This window comes from Haliotis asinina, chromosome 3 (assembly GCF_037392515.1).
Source record: "Haliotis asinina isolate JCU_RB_2024 chromosome 3, JCU_Hal_asi_v2, whole genome shotgun sequence".
In the NCBI taxonomy this organism is placed as follows: domain Eukaryota; kingdom Metazoa; phylum Mollusca; class Gastropoda; order Lepetellida; family Haliotidae; genus Haliotis; species Haliotis asinina.
The window spans coordinates 61099546-61117231 of NC_090282.1; the positions used below are offsets into that span (position 1 = coordinate 61099546).

At 37.9% G+C, this 17686-nt stretch overlaps 3 protein-coding genes across 3 annotated transcripts; 1 reads left to right on the forward strand and 2 right to left on the reverse strand.

The window, feature by feature from the left end:
* Positions 1 to 424: 424 nt before the first annotated feature.
* Positions 425 to 2371, reverse strand: LOC137276963 (uncharacterized). The gene is made up of 4 exons (XM_067808614.1): positions 2172 to 2371; positions 1746 to 1896; positions 1076 to 1318; positions 425 to 811 (listed from the first exon to the last, which is right to left on the reverse strand). The coding sequence occupies exons 2-4, from the start codon at positions 1841 to 1843 to the stop codon at positions 652 to 654; spliced, it is 501 nt and encodes a 166-aa protein (XP_067664715.1). The 5' UTR covers positions 1844 to 1896; positions 2172 to 2371; the 3' UTR covers positions 425 to 651.
* A 7780-nt stretch (positions 2372 to 10151) lies between these two features.
* Positions 10152 to 10745, forward strand: LOC137277144 (uncharacterized). Its single transcript, XM_067808815.1, has one exon. The coding sequence runs from the start codon at positions 10152 to 10154 to the stop codon at positions 10743 to 10745; it is 594 nt and encodes a 197-aa protein (XP_067664916.1).
* A 1944-nt stretch (positions 10746 to 12689) lies between these two features.
* LOC137278956 (uncharacterized) lies at positions 12690 to 15595 on the reverse strand. The gene is made up of 4 exons (XM_067811452.1): positions 15493 to 15595; positions 14313 to 14548; positions 13610 to 13794; positions 12690 to 13452 (listed from the first exon to the last, which is right to left on the reverse strand). The coding sequence occupies exons 1-4, from the start codon at positions 15593 to 15595 to the stop codon at positions 12690 to 12692; spliced, it is 1287 nt and encodes a 428-aa protein (XP_067667553.1).
* Positions 15596 to 17686: the final 2091 nt, after the last annotated feature.

The window sequence follows — 17686 nt, forward strand, 5'->3', positions numbered from 1 at the left end:
TCCATCATGTCAAGACAGCAAGGACCTATGGTATGTGTCTGATTTTGTACAATACTCAAACTTCAGTAGCACTTTGAAGACTTTCCAAGGCTATTGGTCAAATTACTGGATAATTTTGCATGTGCCATTACCTATTGTTAGAAACTTTGAAAGTGTGCAATGCCACTGTTTGATCTAGTTCCCTGTGTAGACAGAACTTTGGAAATTGCATTTTTTCGTGTCATTTTGTCTTTGCAATATTCTAAAATACACAAATTATTTATCGTATTGTATTTTGAATTGCAGATTATGTGGATCGCCTTTTAAGAAGAACATGCCAGAACGACAAAAAGAACTGTCGCATACACAGTCACATTCACATACACAGTCACAGACATAAGACACGTTTCTGTACATAGACTCTCATGCCACAAATGAAACAAAGTTTACCAACATTCAGGACTTCATTTTCTTTTAATGAGTCAACATGCATAACAAAGTACAATGTTACTATTTGAAAGTTATGTATACATTAATGTTTGGAGTATGAATGTGTAGCACAATTTGTATTCTTTGCATTATGCATTTATGACAATGGTAAATATTACCTTCACTTAACTCGTGTTGGAAAGATTAAATATATGATTCTTGCCTCTAAGTTGTTATTTGTCATTACTCTAAAGATGGATACTTGAAGCCACAAAATTCTTCTGATGGAAATTCTGTTCTTATGGCTCTAACAGCACATGCAGGAAGAGGCACTCTCACTTTCCTTCCGAGATATCCACAACACCATCTCACAAACTGCCTGTAGGCTGTGTACCTGTACCGCCTGAAAGCAAAAATATTGTAATTATAAATATCACAAATCAGAATGCTACTTTCAAAAACTTGATTCTCATATATCCATATTGCCCTAGGTTGTGGAGATGTGATATATTTTCTAAGATTGTTTAAACAGAGAGGCATTGATTTAAAATTCAAAATTGGTGTCCACAAGGCCTCCAACACTGAATTAAAACTTATATAAATCAGAATTCAGTCAAAAGGAGATATAACCTTCTGAATAATTCGAAAACAGGTTTATTCATAGTACCTGTTGACAGCTTGACCAGTCACATCTCCCTCACCATACTGCTGTCTGTACTGGAAGTATGCGGTCTGTAGCACCCATCTGTTACAGCACACCCCACCAAAGCCTGGGTGTAAAGTGATGCAAGTTACTGGTGGCAAGCCTTCCCTCTCCACTTCTTCCATCTTTGCCACAACTGTAGGGTTTTCCTGACTGCAGCTACACTCTTCTGCAGTTGGGTGTTCAGTACACTGTCCACACTTGCACCTAAATATTTAAAGCATCAGTGCATATAATTCTGAAATACCATTCCTGACTGAACTGCATATTGTTACAGTTTCACAAGGTTCTGAAAATTAACACTTTTTGCAGAATAACCGATGTAAATAAAGGCAAACACATTGAAAATGCAATCATTCTTGTCACAGTGGTCATATGGGTGTAACTCAGTAGAGTGCCAGCACATCACCCAGGGGATGGTGGAAATATATTCATATTAAAAGGAAAGTGGTACGGGCGGAACTTGTTCATTCATTGTACTCAGTGATAATAATATGATTATTATTCACAAGTTTCTAATGTCAAATGCTGGATCAGTCTTTCTGATGAAGATTAGATTGAAAAATACATTGATGTGAGTCTCTTAATTAAGCAGAGAAGCACTGATACGAAAATCTAGTTCGTAAATACAAACCATTCAGTGTTTCCTGTGCGCTTGTTGTCCACATATCCTAAACCAGGATTATCCAGGGTTCCCTCGCTGTCACTCTCACCAGTTACTGCTTCAAACATGTAAGGGTCTACATTGGTGTTGCTCTCAACTTCCTCTTCGGTAGAATGTCCATCTTCGGAAAAGAATTCACATTCCATATCAAAAGCAATATTTGGTGAACTCGAATCACTGTCTGAACCTGACATCTTGAACTTGTTTGACAGTTAGAAATTCTGGCTAATGACACTGCTGTTTGTATCGTACTGAGAAACCGACTCGATACTGGGCAAGAAGTACATGTGGTGGAATAGTCAAGAAATTATATAAACAGTTAAATAGACTATCTACTGTCATAACATATAATTTAAAAAAGCTCGCGCTAGAGAACAAAACAGAATAGTAGCTCACATCAAAGCCTCCCGACTCCACACCGCCAGGAAAGATTTTCCGTCTTCAAATGTCGAACGCCTCACTGGCTGACACATAGCTGAGAAGATCTTTTATCCTTAATAAGGTTCTCTTATGTAACGAAAACATTATCAACTCTGTGTACACGTGTGACTAGTTCATATGAATAAACTCGGTCAGTCAGTCTTGATTGGGAAAGAAAGTCTTCACACAATCCTTTTAATTATCTAAAAATGTATGAAAATTTGTTATAAACAAGCACCGAGGTCTAGAACAGGTGTGTTACTATTTTAGGGAGGGAATCCCTTCGCGTCACGTGATTTGAAATGGCGCCGCTCATATGCGATCGATCGACTGAGATGTTTGATAGCTTGCAAATATTTATTTTTTAATATTTTGATAACGAAACTAGGGCGCACATGTAGGTATAATTACAAAGAAGCCATTCATATAAGTTTTTCGTGCGCAATAGTCGTAACGAGTGCGCGAAAGTGCGACAAAGGATTTCCACCATTGCGGCCAGTGGAGGTGCGGTATGGCAAGCCGTTTTCACATTTATTAAGGAATTACAGATATCTTCAATTGTTTTAAAGATATCTGCATTATACTTAAAGATATCAATAATTATTTAAAGATATCTGTAAATAATTGAAGATATCTCTAATTAATTGCACTTATCCAATTTAAAATTACTGATATCTCAAAATGTTATAGAGATATCAAGAACACATTTCGTGATATCTCTAAATGTTTTAAAGATATCTGCAAAACAATTACGACCATAGTGTACATAATTGTATTACAAATTAATTCAAGATATCTTGAATTAAATTCAACATATCTGGAATTCAATTCTAGATATCTTGAAATGATCGGTACATATCCACAAATGTATTACGGATATCTTCAATTCAATTACAGATATCATTAATTCGATTATAGATATCTTTAATTCTTGCTATTTATGATATCTAAAATTGTTTTAGAGATATCTTGAATTGATTTGAAGATATCTTGAATCGAATTAGAGACATCTTGAAATGAATTAAGGATATCTTGAATGGAAACCATTTCAAGATATCTACAAATACTTCCGGCTACATATCTGTAAATACTTCCGGTTCCAAAATGGCGGCTGACCATGTGCAGCTGGTACAGGATCTCGTCTCCACAACGCGCCAAGCCATTCAAGAAGTTGATGAGACTCAGAGTAGCGATGAATTTCAAGATATGGTGTCTCTTGTGAGGAGAAATTTTTCAAGGGTAAACAGAACTACGGACGGTAAGTTACAATGATGAGAACAATTTACTTCTATATATAGTTTGGACACTGAAGAAACATTTCTAATCTAATCAGATGAACGACTGTGTTTACACTACATCCCTTTTTATAGTCCTAGTAAGCATATGATCCGACAATGTGTATGAACATATGCCGTATGTACCTTGTGTATACGGCAATCTTCTCCGAACTGTTACTATCAGGGGCATAGGTACCAGTATAGACAAATGCCCGGACTTACACGTGATTTTTGTTAAAAAGAATATTGTCGTTTGTAATTCTTGCCAGTAATACCTAGAAACATGTTATCAGAACAATTTTAAAATTGGTAATCCTCCCTATAAATCATACTTACAGTCTATCACAACAAAGCATTCCCAATACAGTCACTATATACAGTAAACACAATATTCTTCATATCATACATTTGAAAGGTATCTTTCTTTCAGTGATGCTTCAGTATGTTTTTCCATCAGCATGTATGTGAATGTTTTGTTAAAATCATGATTATATGTGAATCATGACTGTAATGCAAATTTTTACAATACAATCGTCCTTAGAAGAAAACTAATGCGTGCCTCCATTCTGTAGTAATTCAGTTGGCTTTTAGGTGCAACCTACCGCGCTGACACTAAAACAACTGCGAGCAACGCGCCGAACTGTTATGCATACAAAAATTTAACAATGTTATTTGCAAGGGCTGAGGAAGTAATCTGGTCACTTTAGAGGAACAATGTGGCAAACAGAGAAAGCATAAGCCCGCTAGGACCGTAAAGATTGCCCAAGTGTTAGTATGTAGATATACTTCATGAACATGCGTTTCAATATAATTGCACATTGTTAATGTCGCAGTAATACGTAATAACATGTCACATTACTTTTTACAAACATATGTTACTATAAGTACAGTTACTTCTGTCACTGCTTTGTTGGTAATATACACCATTTTCGGTCCATTTACAATTCTAACTATATCTCTTCACTTGCGATCATGGGATAGCTAAGCCAGCTTACTTTTCAACATCTGTAGCTAGTTCGTGTTATCAGTTTTATCATAAGCCAGGGGCTTTTTTGTATACACACATTAATTAGCCCTGTCAGCTCCAGAAATGTCATTCTGTTACAGTATTACCAGCAGGTCCTTTTCTGGGGCTTTGCTGCCACCAAGAAAAAAGTGTATATAAACAGATAGTTGAACGATGGACGGAGAAGCATGCATATGTAAATGATTTACAACTTATAAACCAGTAGAGGCTGTAGAGTAACGCCAACACAATTATCTAGGAGTTTGAACTTGTCTCCAAATTAAAAAGAAATCGCTTTGTATATGAGGAGATGATAAAGATAAACAAATAAAGTCATCAGGGAATTTCTTGTCTCCAAAAGTTATCTTTTTGTGTAAAATATGAGGAGAGGATATGAACCGACAAGCCCGTCAAAGATCACATAAACTCTAGGGAGGTACAGATACATAATCACTAATTGGCATCGTTATAAATGAAATCATTACAACTATTCTTTACGCTGTTTGATTAACTTAAATGTGTCTGTGTAAAACAAGTGAACCAGTTGAGTTCACAGCAGACCTACCATTTATGCACCCAAGCCAGGCATTGAAAAATACTTTTAACTCTCAGGAGGAAACTTCCCTAAGAGTTTGCTTGGTTTGTCTGTAAAAGGCCAGAAACTGTGCACAAATCTTCCACTATAACTAAGAACTTCTAAGCTTGATTTGTCACCATAGCTCTTAATTGTGTTAATTAAGGGTTGACAGATGAAAATGTGAGGCAAGATACCACTGTAACCAGATCACTGATGAGGATGTTGATCCGGCCAACCATAGCAGTTAGATATGTTTACTTTGTAACCCGGCTCACACACCATGAACCAAACGAAATCTAGATTTGCTTCACTTAGGGCTTCAGGGAGGGTAAAGGTCACATGCAACCAAAAAATCAAACAAGAATAATTAAATTTTTATTGTGTTCATTAAACTTCTGGCAATCTGATTGGTTAACTGGGAACATTTCTTTTGAGTTCATTTCCCAATGAATCTGAAAAAAATAAGCCACGCCCACCGAACCGGACTACTTTCGGACCTGAGGAATGTCGGGGAATACCTTTACACAGCGAGGGAATTCCCTTGTACTCGGGTACCTTAATGAACATTGGGTAAACATTGAAGTGATGCATTGTGGTTAACATGAACAAACAACTCAAAATTATCCGTGAACGTTAATAACGTTGCAACGCCTCGTTGCGCGTGTTGCGCACGTTGGAACATCAGTTCATGGCATCGCTATCCCAGTCACATCACACCCTCTTTCTACTTTGGAGGTGCTCTATGCTGATTGGCTAATGGTTTGGTAGGCGTGTCATTTTATGTAAATGAGTCACCTGAGTCATTACCGAAGTCTTACACCGAAAATGTTAATCGGTGGTAACAAAGATATCTGTTTCGATGAATGTGATTATGTTTAAAGAACATATTGTTGAAAGGGTATAGTATTGGTTGCTGAATTTAAGTGCAATATTTTGTACTGGGGTTTACCTCCCTCGAAACGAAGCAGCCTCGATACCGAGCCCAGTCAGAGATGGTGGGTGTGCACTCAAGTGTAACGCGGCTTTTTCATTGGCCACTGGTTCGTTTGCCGATACGTTTAGCCGGGTCTTTATTTAAGGCGTATAAACCCTATAGGTGTTAATTTCAAACTGCAAGTGGTCAGTGATTGAAGATGTGCATTGCATCTTGTCATTAACCGACACACAGGCAGACATTTAAGTGTCAATAAACCAGACATAGAATTTCCTCTGCGACAGTCTGCTTATCATAATCAACGTTTGTTTTGTATGTAGCTAGTATATTACTTACTTGTTTGTGTACCGAGATTAGACTACTGCTCACGACCTCATACTGTCGTGATACTGCTTCACACTCCGCGAACCTATTCACTGTGCATGCGTTATGAGCGCAGCATAGATGTTGAAATCGGGGGGAAATATTGAATCGTTTGAACTCTGATTTCGCGGGCTTTTGTCAGCGCGTTTTTTTTCAACTTTATAGGCTGAATTGGCATTTCTGATAATTTGTTTCGGTACGTACATACCGAAAGGTATCAGAATCTGCAAAGCTATGTTTTACGTTGCATGTGACCTGTAAGCATTGGGGAAAATAATGTGGTTCAAGGACTGTGAGACAGGCTGTTTGCAAATCTGTTTTTCGATTCATACCTCAAGAACCGAAATGATACAATCAGTCCTGGAAATGCGCAACAATCAGTGGCGTAGCAGAAACTCCAAGTGCTTACACTTAGGACAATCCAAATTTTATGTAACCAAATTCCCACCGCCGCCAAAACAATACTGAAAAGCGTAAATTATAATTTCATGTCTCAAAATACAACATATATATGATAAGCAAACAAAACCAAAATAACTATGTGTTTACAGGAGTGTTCAAAATTGTTTAAATTAAGCCCCTAAAGCTGTAGTCCAGGTTTGCATTAAGGGTGATGTATTATTTTAATACTCGTTAATATATGCACCCAGGCCAGGCACTGAAAAAATACTTTGAACACTCGGAAAGAAACCTCCCCTAACATTTTGCTTGATTTGTTTCATAAATGCCAGAAACTGTGCACAAGGCTTCCCACTATAGCTCTTAATAGTGTTAAATAAGAGTTGACAGATGAAAATGAGAGGCAAGATATCAGATCAGTGATGAGGATATTGGTCCGGACAGCCATAACAGTTAGATATGTTTACTTTGTAACCCGACTACCAAAGTGAGTTAACTCACCCTCAACCTAATGAAATTTCACTTCATGTAGGGCTTCAGCATTGCAGGGAGGGTTAAGCATTGGGTAAGGTAATGTGGTTCAGGGACTGTGAGACTGGTTGTTTGCAAAATTCAACGCACATAATATAATGCAAACAATACGCAATAATTATGCGTTTACAGGAGTGTTCAAAATTGTTTAAATTAGCACAGGTTTACTCCCACAAATGTTGATACGAATGTTTGGCTTAGATATTCTTCGTGTGAAGTTGGTGCCAATTGTTTGCCATGCACTGTGTGCAAATAACAGCCAAGAATGGTCTTCCAGGTATCTTTCGACGTCAGTATCCTACGTCTTTCTATGTTCAATGTAAACCTAATTGTTTGAAAATTGAAACAATACTGATACGTTTTGTCTGACAATCAAAAACCAAAGAGAAACCAAACGAATCACGATGGATATATAAGTGATTATTGAATTCATTGTTAAACTATTATAATGGTAAATAACTGAATCATTACAGACGAAGGGAGGCACAGAGGAAGGAGAAAGAGGATTGTGTGGAAAACTAAAATATTTCTACTAAAGAGGAGCAACCCGGACTTCTTTCCGTCACCTGCAGAGTGCAGGTTCCTTACCAGAAATGGATTTGGTAAGGTTTATGACATCACAAATCTTTCGCCACTGTACAGTTTGAAAGGTGTTTAGCAGTTACTTATTATGCAGGCAAAAGGGCATTTTCCGAGGTGAAATTCCTTGTGAGGCGACAAGGATTTGCTTTTATCACCAGTTAAGTAATGTCGCTTTGTTTAGGATAATGGCACATGTCTTCAGTTCTGGAACCTTCATTTAGTATATTAAGCTGAAGAATTTCGGCATCTAAGAAGGAATGTTTGGATAATGATACATTGCATTAGACTCTGAAAATATGTTTGCTTTAGGAGAGGCTACAGATGGAGATTCCAACCTCATACGGCTGATCAGGACGTGGAGTCTAGGAAGATTGGAGGCACACATAATATCCCTATTTCCGAAAGTCCCTCTCTCCCTTGTCGGGTTCCAATATGCACGGTGTGACAAGGGAAAGAGGGTGACGATAATAGTCCCGCAGTCCCTCCAAGATCTTGAAAGAAAAATGGGAAAGGCCAAAGTAATCATCGTTCCCAACAGAGACATTCCACTGGTAAGAAAATGAGACTCAGTTCAGTCAATTCTGTAACCCTCTTAAAAGCACATCCTGAATGATATTACCAATGTTGTTTCATATAATTTTGACAGAACGAGACGGACCAGCAAACGCCAACATTCCCAGAAATGTTACCACAAGCATCAACAAGTACAGAAAGTGTACAACAAGCGCCATCAATTGCAAGCCCGGAAAGTGTACACCAAGCGCCATCAATTGCAAGCCCAGAAAGTGTACACCAAGCGCCATCAAGCCAGCAACTCATACTTGATACACAGGAAAATGGATGGACTTTGGCAGGCACTCCTACAGTTCAGTTCCGAACAATAGGTATTAAAAAATCTGAAAAAATAAACAATAGTATTATCTGCTTAAAACACATGACTAAGCTATCTATGAAGGTAGGTTTCAAAGGTGTCATACAAACCCGTGATCATGGGCCTTATGAACAATTGTGCTTATATGCGCGACTTAACGATTAGAGACAGCACAGGACTCTTACATAATATTATACTAGTATTACCAGCTTAAGAACATCTGAGTATGGTACGGAATATAAAACTGCACCTTGCTCCTCACATGTCGGATATGTACTTGAAACGTCAATTGATTAGCATATGTATGACATTTTTTGTAAAACCTCTAACATTATATATCTTCGTTTTTATAGCTGAAAGTGAAAGCGACAGTGCGGTATCTGTTGAAGTCGCAGCCCATCTTAACCACGGTGAGTTGAAAGTAAATCTTCAGCGCCAGCTTGTGTCCTCAATGAGAAATCTATGTGATTTCGCGCAAGCTGTTTACTCGGAGTCTATTACGTAATGTTGTCAACTCAGTTCGAACGTACTGACGATCTTCCTGAATCACTGGTCCGACATGGACAGCGTGCAACTAATATAAAATGCTGGACTTGGTCTCTTATAATGTTATGGAATTATCAGTTTTCCATATGTACAAAGTTATAGTAGTCGCTGGAATCATCTCTCTGCCATATGTGTTTAGTTACAGCATTAGCTAGAATTTTCACTTTGCCATGTGTGTATTATTATAACATTCACTAGAATTGCTATATGTGTACAGCCACAGTATTCACTGGAAAATCTTTACAAAAGACTGAATGAATTGGATTTCGGTTATAAAAAAAATAATGTTCATTAATGAAGCTTTTGAAAACCTATATTGTTGTTTTATCATCACGATGTAATATAGTCTAAACCTATCTAAGATCTTGTCGTGTTAATGAACTTTCCCTAAATGTATTTTCAGCATTGTCGACTCTTGAAAGTTTGCTGGACCTGGAAGGAGAGAGGTAGCTGACGGTTTCTCGTTCCAATGTGGTCGAGCCATTACTGCTGCAGTACAAAGACGATCCATCCATTCTGCAATCACGACTCCATGTTTCTTTCGTTGGAGAATCGGGTGATGATTTTGGAGGGTTGAGCAAAGATATGTTCACAGCATTTTGGACAGGAGTATTTGAATCACACTTCATTGGCGATCGATGCAAGGTGCCAAGTTTACCCTTCCACAGAGTTAGGAAGGAGTTATGGAAGTATGAATCAATCGGTTCCATCCTAACTCACTCGATGGCACTGACAAGATGTCTGCCATCTATGATCGCGAGAACCTCTATCATTGCAATTGTTTTCGACTCCGATGTGGATAAACAATGCCTTTTAGAAGATTTCTTTCTGTTTTGTACCAGAGCAGAGCAGAATCTCCTGAAAAAGGCAATGTCGCATTTCCAGAGTCTTGATGACAAAGAGATGGACTCGCTGATCACTTTCTTTAGCATTAATGGCTACATGGGAATGCCAAACCGTCGAGAAATCTCTGATCAAATCTCAGAAATTGCCCAGAAAGAGTTGCTTGATACACCGCGTCCCCTTTACGAGGCTATAAGACGTGGTATTCCAAGTTCACACATGTCATCATTCTGGGCGCAGTTGACGATTGATGAACTTTCAGCCCTTATCACCTCCCAGCGTCCTACTCCCACGAAGGTGGTAGATTGTATATTGGCTGAGGGGGAATACATCAGACCTGAGGAGGAGAAAGTCCTGTACTTCTTGAAACAGTTTGTGAGAGGACTGGATCAGGAAGATCTCATGTCATTTCTGCATTTTGTTACAGGGTCAATCCACATGCCAGATGGGGGAATTAAGGTATCATTTACAAAGCTGGCAGGGGAACTGAGGAGACCCATTGTACACACGTGCTCAAATCTCATCGAAATAAGTGTGCTGTATTCCTCGTTTCAGGAGTTCCGTCGAGAAATGACACAGTATTTGAGGAACGAGTTGGCTTTCCATTTTTCGGTTATGTAAACTGAGAAGAAGGTGGATATCATATGTTCAGTATAGGAAATTTGGATGTTAAGCTGAATTAACGCTTGCTGCATGGAGATACAGTTGGGGTGTTTCCAGTTCAAGCTGAATTATGTCATACTTAAATGTTCAAGTTGCATTTTCTGAATACATTAATCTTTTGAAAACAACTGTTACAATTGTGCGACCAATTCTATGTCGGAAGGAGTAGTTAAAGAATATATACATTGATCCGCAGTGATGCTGTTAACGAAACAATATCTTGCACCTCACACAATTTAATGGAAAGAAAAGTGTCATACATGGTATAATACATAGTGCAACATCGAATCATCAGAAATATGCATGATTGGAGGTATGAGTCAAAGTCATGCATGACGGGAAGACAGGTGACGGTCGCATCTCATATATGAGTGTCACTGCTGAAAAATGCAGATTTGGATTTTGACGCACAAGCTTTTCAACGACCTTGTGCACCACCATCAAATCAAATCACACCAGTCATAAGAACACATTAGGCCTACGATAGCATTCGTTTTACCAGAACTTTTCAGTAGACTACGGTTATATAACTAACTCAAATTGACAACAGAGGTCATTATGACAAAACTACACTCGTCAGAAAAACATCTACGCAAAGACAGTTTAAAGTAGTTAATTTCGATATATTTACAAAGAAATTAGTTCAGCACGCAATGACATATCTTGCGATTGAATGTGCGCCATTGTTAACCCTTCGAATCATATCTGTGTCATGATTAGTAGTCGTGTTTATTCAAGGGATCCTCCTGTTCAGACCCTGGCCCAGTTAGAAGCTTCTTTATACGAGGAATGTCGTAGACGGGTCCTTCATAGGATTAGGAAGGTGACATGAGGTATGAGGAGGAGAGCGCTAGCTGTCATACAGTCACATGCAGGTTACACTTAGCTTGGTATTGACCTTGAATCGTGCTAGACACGCAGAAAAATATTTTGAGTGTTTACATTAACCAATAAATTCTACATTAAACGTTCCTGGGATGTACTTGAACAGATATACTTGTGTATGAAAATGTGGATTTTTTTCAATATAAGCAATTATGGTTATAAAATGAACAGGGATTACAATCATTTTGTCGTGTTTTATGAATAAAAGGATTCATAAGGGTCACTGATGTCACCCCGAGAAGTTTTATGAAGGTTTGGAACACCTATCAATGCAAAGATAAATTGGGTGCGTAATTAAGTTTTTTTTTAAACATTACGATGTGGTCCATGGTGCAAGAGGGTACTTACTGCCATAGAACCTAGGGAACGCATAGAACGCGTTTGGTTTAGCGATGACGGGATGGGAGACAACGTGTCTATCGACGTCAACGTGAACGTTTAATGCCGACCTGCATTCGGCAGGTGGACAGGTTTGGTGGACTGGGATTATGGTGTGGGGAGCCATGTCCTACATGAGTAGATCAGAACTGGTGGTGGGTCAAGCTAAACGCCCCCTTGTATCCATACATGTTCAGTGAGTGAACTGAATTAATGCAATGACAACAACACATATGTTCATCCGGTATCGGAATCAGAAAATTACAATGTGAACTCATTTTTCGGTTTCAGTTATATGGTTCAAGCAATGAATACCGAAATACACAGTTTTTCAGATATAATGATACGGCATTATGGATATAACAATTGGAGTCGTTAAAGCGAATCTGGTCCCATAAGTTTCACAAACCTGCAGGGACAGTATATTTGCGGACTTATCAGAAATTATACAAACATTAATTACTGCGTACATCACTTGTTTTATCACGTGTATCCATCCATAAACACGCACAATTATTAAGTAAATACTTTACAAACCCTGATACTAATCATATGAATGTGCCGTGTACATTTTAAAAGTTAATCTACTGAAGATTAGTCGATGATACGTTGTCTTCTGTCCCTAGTTCGGGACAGTATTTATGAATTGAATAAACGGTCAAGTTCTATCACACAAGCAATAAATCTATCTTTGTGTGAAAGTTGTCCACTTGTAACATCCCTCAGACGACGATTTTGTTCATCGGTCAGTTGCAGAGATGATTGACTAAGATGCTCCATGTTGGTTGTGTTTGACACTGCATCAGTATCAAATCCGTACGTTCGAACGGCATCGACAAGACGGGTTTCAAACGTAGGGACATCGCCAAATATTTCTTCAACAGACGTGTGTCCAGAGTTCGCATTGTTCAGGATACCGTCAATCCACAGTTGTTCAGGCGAACGATTTTCTTCTGTTCTCATTCTGTGAGAGTTCCAACCACATCGAAAAGACGTCAGGCGACGGTTTATTTCCGGCACATAAACGAAGTGCAAAGCATAAATGTGCTGGCTATTCATTACATCTAGGATACCATCATCCTCAAAGGCATAAAACTCCTTGTAAAATGTTTCAGTCACCTCTTTGTGAACGTCACGCCATAGTCTCTCTATTCTCTGATTGTGAACCGATCTCCCAGTAATGTGACTTGCTCTTTGGTGGCCTCTGATCAAATTCATGGCATATGCAACTTTGATGTTTTCCATTCCATGATCGCTCCTAACCCTCGATGGAAGACCATACTTATCTGAGGCTTGAACAAACATTCTCAACACATCATCAGCCTTATTGTTATCAGTACATTCCAGTGCTGTTATGTACCGGGAAAAACCGTCAACGAATCCATGGGTTATCAGTGACCATCTGAAATTTATAGTAAGATATCGGGTCAATTCATAAGTGATATGCAATAATTACAACGGTCCATATTGGTAATAGCGCGTTTCATGTTGTGGAATATAATTAGTGGCTTGCAACAGGCTGAACTGAAATGTTCTATCTTAATGCAAAACAAACACACCTGTTGAGCTTCATGTGAGCATCCATGTGCCATAAACTGTTTGGGGATGGAACAGAATATGTACGCCTAGCTACTGTCCTCCCCGACCGTGTAGCTGTACCAACTGGGTCGACTGTCGCCAGGACTGTCCTGACTCTGCTGCGTTGGACGCAGACCCCATCAGAACGGAGATACCCATTCATCATCTGTGAAATATAAGAAGTATTGTGTTCGTCATTAAAACAACTGAAACGAATACGTTTTCAAAAACTGAAATGTCAGTGTGTTACAGGAATATGAAAAAGTCTTATACAATCTGTCATCTTAATATAATTTGACGATGCGACCTAAGGGAGATTATGTACTTGCAAGACAGGAACGTCTGCAATGGATGAACTAGATCATGGTATACAAACAGTTGGGAAAGCTCAGGCAATGGCAGGATATGTCATATTTAATCACTTCAATACGAAACAGTACAGTGCTACGAAATATCAGTGGGTACAAACAAGGTAAAAGCCCAGAAGCAACAGTTTGTGATCCGAGATATGTAACTGCATCATGACTTTGTTCTTACTTCTGTCATACGGATAATACTGTACAGTTTATACAAGGCGTGAATATTGATTATAAATTAACGTACACATTGTTAATATTTACAGATATCGTTTCGAGTAGCTTATTAACATAACCCCTCATTTATTATATTTAGGTTTATACAAACCTCACTTCCTGCATTTGGGAAACTATCCTTTATGTCTCCCACTTTGATTCTAAGTTCATCATCGGTAAGATGCGTGTATTTGCCTTTCATGGACATGGCGTTGGAGTACATCTTGTTGTATACGGTGCTTGCTGAACAAGTAAAGTGATTTGCTATTTTGGCAGCTGTGTAACCCTTCTTAAGAAGACATGCGATCTGTGTGGTCGACATATCGACACTTGGTCTTCCTCGCTTCCCTGCAAGGTTGTATCAGCACTTTCACATATGCATCGTATCACACCAATGAGTTTATGAGTAACATAGCAAGACTACAGAACAGTTTAAACGGAACAGTTTATAGTGAATGTCATAGGACATAAGGATTCATCATTGTACATAATTTCCACAACTTATACTATCGTTTGATCTTATTCATATTTTGCTCGTGTCATGAATGATAACGGCTGCAAAGGCATAATTTCGGTTTTATTTTTCATTCAGTATTTCAGGAATGACTACACTTTGATGAACGTGTGTCACGGTGTGACAATTTTCACATGGCGGCCTAAGGGGAAAGAATGCACAATGTTGTATATATGTTGCTCATGTAACTACAATGTGGAAAAGACTTAAAGGTGTATTAAATGGAAATTTATGTATTTGTAACCAAGATGATTTCCTGACAAACTGCTAAACCGGACAACCAAATAACGAAATCTGAATTAATGAAAATTATTACAGCTGCTTCACTAAAATAACATGAAAATTTGACGAGTGATGAATACTTATGTCCCATGTAGCAGCATTCTAGATACGCGCCTTGGAGAGATGATACAGCTTGACAAGAGAGCCAAAAAATAGACTACCTGATGGTTGTGGAATGCCTTTAACATATAATGACCCCAGCATGACTAGCCCCAATGCAGATGTTTAATACGTTTTAAGTCTACCTTCTCACTGGGGCTATATATATATACTGATGTATTCTGATATATTTATAAAGGATACTTACCGGACCGGACCCGAATTCTTTGACTGTTGGTCATACTTGCTGCGCTTGGAGGGGGGTTCTCAACTTGTAAATTCTCGCATAAAGTGAGAAGCTGTTCGATTGGCTGTCTGACGGACAAATACTTCGCATTTCCAATTGAAGGCGATATACGGTGTAAATTGGATAAAGCAGTCTGGAGGAGTTGTTTACCTGATGTAACATTGGCACTCTCAGTCAACAAACGCTCTATGTCACCCATTGTGGAATGAATACGATCAAGGACTTGCAGACAATCGTCAGTACCGCCCGCCATGATTAGAGATATTACCCACAATACATTACAGGCGGAAATATTTGAAGATATCTGGAAATCGTTTTAAATATCTCAATTCAAGATATCTTTAATTCATTTTAAGATATCTCTAATTCTGTTCAAGATATCTTCAATTCAATTCAAGATATCTTTAAAACAATTAAGATATCAGCAATTCATCAATGTATTTTTCCTATTTGAGATATCTTTAATTCATTTCATGATATCTCTCATTCAATTACAGATATGAGCAATTCTTTTAAAGATATCATTAATATGAGTCAACATATCCTTAATTCAATTCGCGATATCATGAATCTTATTACAGATATCTATATTTTTTTCAATTCGAGATATCTTGAATTCAATTCAAGATATCTTCAATTCGTTTCCAGATATCTTTAATTGAATTCAAGATACCTTCAATTCAATTAAAGATATCTGTAATTCAATTGAAGATATCTATAATTCCTTAATAAATGTGAAAACGGCTTGCCATACGGCATAACGCTATGTATCTTAGCTAGTGCCTCGTCATGCTCCAACGCGCACAGTGACTTTGCTCGTTCCCAGCGCAACTTCAGCGGTGTTTAACAGAACTTCAGCCAGTTTATTGTATCAGTCGGAATTTTACAATGAATGAATGAATGAATTATAGTAAAAATATATAGCAAGAATTATGTGAATGAATGAAAGAAATAAGGAAAAAGAATAAAAGAAAGAAGTACATTTATGAATGAATGAAAGAATAAATTATACACCGCGGCCTTCCCTCCCCAAACATGTTACAGAACGCAAAAGTTTCGTCAGAACACGTGTTAACATCAGCTGTCCTTTTTAAAAAAAATCTTCTTTGAGACATTTTTGTTTACATTAATAATTAATCTAGAGATTTTATTGCAGGTGGGGAATGAAATGGACATTAACAAAATGTTAACTGACACTGTCACACTGCCATCATAAATAAAGTGTAAAACTGTCTAAAACTGTCAAAGCGTTTTAAAACACCTTTCCAGTTTTGTCAAATAATAAGATCAACAAGAAAGAAAGAAGTTATGGTACTATAACCCTCAAGCATCAATGGCGAATCAGATCAGATCGGCAATATGTCATATTTTTCACACACCTCAAGTACACACTAACATTTTGTTTTAGATTATGAAACTATCACTATTACTTGCAATCACATTTCACCTGATAGTATGTTTCCCTCATAAGAATTAAAGGTGTATGTGAACGATGTTTTTTCAAGTAATAACTGGGAACACTCAAACAACGGTGTGTAGTATTTCAATGGCGAATCAGATGAGATCGGCGATATGTCACATTTTTCACACACATCAAATACATCCTAACATTCTTTTTTTAGATTAGGAAACTATCACTATTACTTGCAAACACATTTCAGATGATAGTATATTCCCCTCATATGAAATAAAGGTGTATGTGAAAGATGTTTTTGAGGAAGTAACTAGGAATACTTAAACAACGGCGTATAGCATTTTAATGGCGGATCAGAACACATAGGCGAAATGTCATATTTTTCACACACCTCAGTTACACCCTAACAATTTATGTTATATAGGCTCCTGGTTATTACGAAAACAAATCAAACACCTTGAAGTTTACTCATCTGCCAGTGGTATAAAAAACACGTTAGGACTGAAAAATAACGAAGTCAGTTTACGTCTTTATATTTTGTCCTATAAACCTAATTAGTTCCTTATCACATTTGCATGCATTTTGAAAGTTAATAAAAAAACCCACACGGTCTAATTACGAAACCAAACTGCAAATTGGTCAGCGCTTGCTCCCTCGACAGTGACGGACAAAGGGACTGGGGTCCTGTCCATATTAGCAGAATTTCTTCACCTAAACAGTCAGGAGGCCGGATGCCCATCATATGCCATTATTTAAGAATATCCATGGTATTCCTTGTCTGATCGTAACAAAATATCCTATCAGTGTAGTTTTTTCTTAGATGCTTGGATGGTACATAGTGACTGATCCAATGTGATCCCATTTCTGTGTTGTTAACCTCGATATTTAATCATGTTACGTGAAAATATGATGTCTACAGGCACGTAGCAA